Here is a 5,561-nt window from a genome sequence, read left to right as displayed (position 1 = left end):
GCGCGTGCACGGCATCCGGTGCGTGAGGTGTGTACGCGCTCTGGCGTAGTTTACGCAAGCGCCGGAAGTGATCTCTCGCGCGTATACGTCACTCATTGTTTACACAGTGCACAGTCATTGTAGGTACGACGGCTAATCAAAATGGTACTTACTTGCGCTTATCCGGATTGTTCAAACCGACTTAAAACTAAAAGATTACGTTCTCTCGTGCGAACTCATTCGGGAGTGGTGACTTTCCACGTATTCCCAACTTCTGAGCCTGCTCGCCTGAAGTTATGGTTGATTGCTCTTCGGCTGGATATCAACACACCCTTTAACGTAAACTACGCCAGAGCGCGTACACACCTCACGCACCGGATGCCGTACGCTCGCTCAAGGCAGTTGGACATAGTGGTGTATTAGAGGTAAAAAATTATATAAATACTGTTCGGTTTCTCGCACAAACCGATCGTTTCGTGTCTTAGGACATCAATGTGTCGTCACGAGCCGCAGGGTTTAATTTGGATTTGTCTGTGCATGTTTTTTTTACTCTCATAGATTTTGTTACCATTGCCATGCATTATACGACTGATAGACTGCAACGGCTGGACTTCTACTACTGAAGAAACAAAGTCACCTACATCTTGGATGCCCTGGGGGTAAGCAGATAAACATCAAATTTTTGGGTGAACTATCCCTTTAATAATAATTTGTCAACAGTCACTTTCTGGATTTTGTCAGACATGCCACAGAATATTCTAATGCCAGCTAAACACAAATAAACATGTTTCCAAGTAGCAAAGTGCTCCTTGCTGTCAAATGTTTCCATTTTCATTCAAAGGGAACGTGGCTACATGTCTAAGATTATTATTGAGAACAAGCAGCATGCTGTGATGGCTTGGTCACCGGCTCATGTTTCTGGCTTTGCCCTTGCCACATAGATCTAAAATTGTGGTCCAGCAGACTAAGGGTAAAGCTATTTAAGAGACCAGAAAGCAGTTTTTGCCAGATTGTAGCACCTGAAAAATTAGACTATTAATTGGGAAATTAGAAGAGCAAAATCAACGTGTCTAGCGCCAAATGTCTGTTAAAGTCCAATACCTTCAGTCATTGTTTGGAAGTACATCTTCCCACTTAAACGTCCAAAGCCCGCCACTGTTCTGGCCCGAACCTGGAACACGTAGATGATCCCTGGCTTCAGGCCACAGATAACTGCTGTATTAGTCTGACTCCGCAGTAGAGAGGAGTTCGACTCCGCCGTATTCTAGAATAAATGTCAGTGATTCATTTAGTTAATTAAAATTATGTTAATGCGACACAGTATCTGAACTTTTTAATCACAATTTAATTTAATTGCAAATAGTTAATTTAAATAAGCAAAATCGAAGTCTACTAAATATATTTTGTTGGGACTACATTAACAATTTCATTAGCATAACAGGATATACAGAAATACAGAACTTCTCAGACACACTGGAAATTGATTTGAGTGTTATGTGTTAAACTAACATAATCTATCCATGTAGTGTATTTAATTTAATTCTTTATTAAATTAAAATAACAGGCACTTCATGTGGCCTGAGCTCTAATTCCACCCTTAATTAATCTTAATTTAAATTTGTATAAGAACATAACTAATTTATCCGAAGGATTTTGTGAAGTTCACCTCAATTGAACTTCACTGAATGTTTCTATTTTTGAGAGAATAGCTGGACAATTTTGAGTGTGTTCGTATTTGATGACTTATTACCTTCTCATAATATTGCAGTTCATAGTCCAAAATGACTCCATTGGGCTGGGCTGGTTGGGACCAGGACAATGTGATACTGTCCACAGTTCGACTGACCTGATGCATGATTGACACAGCAGATGGAGCTGTAGAGAGGATGATAAAAAGGAAACAATTAAATGAGAAATAAATATTGCTGGATACATTAAGTGTGGGAGTTCATCTGAGAGTCTTTTGAAAACTAGGTTCATAATAAGGATTAAATTAGAGAGGTTTAGATCACCACACAGAATATCAGCCAAGCCAAGGCCCCTCAGCATAAAAAAATGATTTTCATTAAGAACATTAAAATTAATACATTGCATAATCCTTAATAGATCAAAAGTTAAAGTTAAAAACTATTAATTCACTAAAACCGATCCTGAAAATTTTGTTTGTTTGAATAAGTTAATATTTTTATTCAACAAAGATGCCTTTAAGTGGTGAAAAGTGAGAGTACAGACTGTTATAATATTACAAAAAATGTCCAGTTCTTTTGAACTTTATTCATTAATTAGTCCTTAAAAGTATCAGTTTTCACAAAAAAATATTAATCAGCACAACTGTTTTCAACATTGGTAATAATAAGAAAAGTTTATTGAGCATCAAATCAGCATATTAGAATGATTTCTGAAGGATCATCATGTGACACTGAAGACTGGAATAATGATGCTGAAAATTCAGCTTTTCCATCCCAGGAATAAACTGCATTTTAAAATATATTAAAATAGAAAAAAAGTCATTTTAAACTTTAATGATATTTCATAATATTACTATTTTTATTGTATTTTCTGATGAAATAAATGTTGCCTTGGTGCACATACAAGGGGATTTTTTCCCCAAAAATATTTAAATAAAAAATTTGACACCCTAAACTTTTGAACGGTAGTGTAGGGACCTCTGGTTTAGATAATCAATCTAGAGAGTTCACTGTTTTTGACATTTGGAAAGCACTGCAACAGCATATACATTTCTCCCTAAGCACAACAGCATTTCCAACAAAGATCAGCTATAACGTCTACAGTTCTGGAGCTCCCATGCTAAACTGGCCACTGCGTTGGACTCACAGTCCTCTGGCATCCGTGCAGTTTTGGATATAGAGGAGCCATTATATCAACTGCAGCTTCAGGCTGACTACTAAAAGAAAGACTCTGGAAGCCCATGTAACACTTCATTATCATTTACAAGCTTAAAGAAGCAAAAAGACAAGCGTGAAAGCTGGCAAACACTATGGCTGCTGGTAAAACTGCACTTGTGGTTTAAAGATCAAACAAATCACGGTGCCTTAAAGCCAATCGATGCCTTGAACAGGGTTCAGCTGTAGCAGCGGGGTGGCAGAGTACATGAGGTTTGCTCATGGCATGCTTGCTTGGGCTTGTAGGGAGGAAAGGGATTCTGTTTATATGCCAAATACTGATTCCCTAGGCATGCGTGATAAAATATAATAGGTAAGACAATATCTGAGCATTTTAAGACCATTTTAATCTTTTTTCAAAATAAATTGGTCAAATAAATGACACTGATACTCTTTCACGTGTGCCATTTCTGTATAATTATGGCTGTTAAGCCCAAAGAAAGACGTTTTATACATTGTATTTATAGTTGGCATAAAGTTGATGGTTGATCGCTCCGAGAGTTCGAGGCCTCAGGTTGTTATGCTTTCTCTGTTGTCGATCAGAGCTCAGGAATATTAAGCACACAATGTTGTGTAAAAAATATGTCTTGTACTATTCAGTTTCTCTGTAAACTTCGATCCTGAACTTTGATTAAGTGTTTTTCCATGCGCTAGTTTCAATGGGCAGAACAGGCTCTGTGTCTTGATTTACTGCACTGAATGATGGGATGGTGTGTGAGGAGGATGGGATTGTTGAGAAGTCGAGCGTGCCATTGTGTATGTTGGAGAGATTCATCCAAACAACACTAAGAAAGACCGATGTGATTAGACTAACGCTCCAAATAGGAAGACGAACCATTTCAAACAATCACAAAAATCAATTCCTCAGGCGCATGTAACTTTTTGACCCCCATAATTTGTTGTTGATGACAGGACTACACTAGGAAAATATCAAAGATAAGCCATCATTTATTCACACTTGTGTCTTTTGAAACCGGTATGACTTACTTTCTTCAGTGAAACAAAAAACGGAAGTTTCATGGAATGTTCAAGCGGCTCTTTTCTCAATCCAAAATTAATGGTGACCAGCAAGATTGTCAACTTAAATTTCAGTCTTTCCCTCACACAAACTATCATATGGCTTAAGAAGACTTGGCATGTAGTGCACAAGTTGTATGGACCACTTTTATGGTATTTTTTGGTCCTTTTTGAAGCCTTTTTATTCCTATGATGGCAAAGATGAATTTTCAGTTTTTAGTGTCACATGATCCTTCAGAAATCATTCTAATATGCTGATTTGCTGCTCAAGAAACATTTATTATTATCATTATTAAAAAGTTGTGCGGCCTAACATTTTTTGTGAAAACCGTAAATAAATTCTTCAAAATAACAGCATTTATTTGAAATAGAAATCTTTTGTAACATTATGAATGTCTCTACATAACTTTTTTTTTATCAATTTGATGTGTCCATGCTAAATAACAATATTAATTTCCTACAAAAAAAATTGAATGGTAGTGTATATAAAACTCACTGGAATGGCAACAACAAAAATGCTATTAGCCTTTGAATCTTGTTTATTCTAAGTAGCCATTGTTCTTTAACAGACCACAGTGTTTTCAAGGAAATGCAGTTTTCTAAAGTTCAAGAAACTCCAGAACGTCTGGAGAGAATCCACCACAAGTCATTATATATGAAAATAAGTTCTCTTGGTCTGATGAGGTGATTGGTTTTCCAAAGAGTCTGCAGTAAGTGGTACTTCATCATTCCGCTGCTCTCTTTGACGGCAATTTATGAGAAATACAAGTAGTACTCTCTCAGTGAAAAACATAAATTCATATGTCCTTGTGGTATTCTGGAGGAGAAAAAGAGGAACAGATTACGAGCATTTGGATCTCAGAATCATTCTTTCCTCCGCAAGAATTTTCACTGCGGCAAATGACAAAGTAATTTCCTAGTTGATAGCAGCTTAAAACAAAGTATTAAAGACTTGAAAACATTAATGGGAATACCTATAGGCCTAATGTTTTTGAAATGTTTTTTTTTTTAAATAGTCTTCTCGAAATTCCTTCCCTGAGGCTAAATATCCTTTCGTTATTTTCTTGTACTGTTTTTACTTATTTGATGTGCACATCCTATATTTTATAAAAACCATTAGCTTGTAAGTTTCTCAGAGCAACATTATTAATAAATCCCTGAGTGTGGGAGGACGTTTATAGTTCCTGAGTGCTGTGTAAACCCGTAGCTGTTGAGCTCATGCTTGGGCTCTGGCTGAGCAGCCGGTCCTGGCATTGTCCCTCTCTCTGTGTTTGGGGGGATGCGGGTGGTGTGAGGTGGATTTTTGTCTTTTAATGGCAGCAGTGAAGCGGTAATGTGGACTGACAAGCACACCGGTGGAGCCCCAGCCTCCAGTGATAGAGCCAGCGAGTTCACTGCAGCACAGCCGGGGGCACGGCTCTCATTAAAATGCTCTATTAAACACTATTATGTTCCTTTTGAACTGGCTCTTTTTGACTGGCATTATCCCTGAACAGAGCAATATGACGAGTGTTGTGGACGATTTCAGTTCTCAGATAAAAATTGAGGGAACATTAGAAATCTGATCAGGTGAAGATAAAAAGATGCAAACACATCACTTTCATGATGGTGTCCTATAAAACTGAAGACACTCAAAGCAGCTTTCGGTCGGGGAAAAAAAAA

General features: G+C 37.5%; 1 protein-coding gene across 1 annotated transcript in view; it reads right to left on the bottom strand.

Annotated features, from left to right (window-relative positions):
• Nucleotides 1-5,561, bottom strand: part of LOC107737672 (ephrin type-B receptor 2-like) — a 75,190-nt gene that overhangs the window by 11,024 nt on the left and 58,605 nt on the right. Inside the window, exons 6-7 of the mRNA XM_016549262.1 lie at nucleotides 1,730-1,854; nucleotides 1,081-1,243 (exon numbers count right to left, since the gene is read on the bottom strand). Of these exons, the coding sequence (XP_016404748.1) occupies nucleotides 1,081-1,243; nucleotides 1,730-1,854 (288 nt within the window). The remainder of the gene's footprint in view (nucleotides 1-1,080; nucleotides 1,244-1,729; nucleotides 1,855-5,561) is intronic.

This window comes from Sinocyclocheilus rhinocerous, unplaced genomic scaffold (genome assembly GCF_001515625.1).
Source record: "Sinocyclocheilus rhinocerous isolate Xijiao unplaced genomic scaffold, SAMN03320098_v1.1 scaffold72, whole genome shotgun sequence".
Lineage (NCBI taxonomy): Eukaryota > Metazoa > Chordata > Actinopteri > Cypriniformes > Cyprinidae > Sinocyclocheilus > Sinocyclocheilus rhinocerous.
The sequence above is the reverse complement of the archived record's forward strand: the minus strand, read 5'-3'. Positions and strand labels throughout refer to the sequence as shown.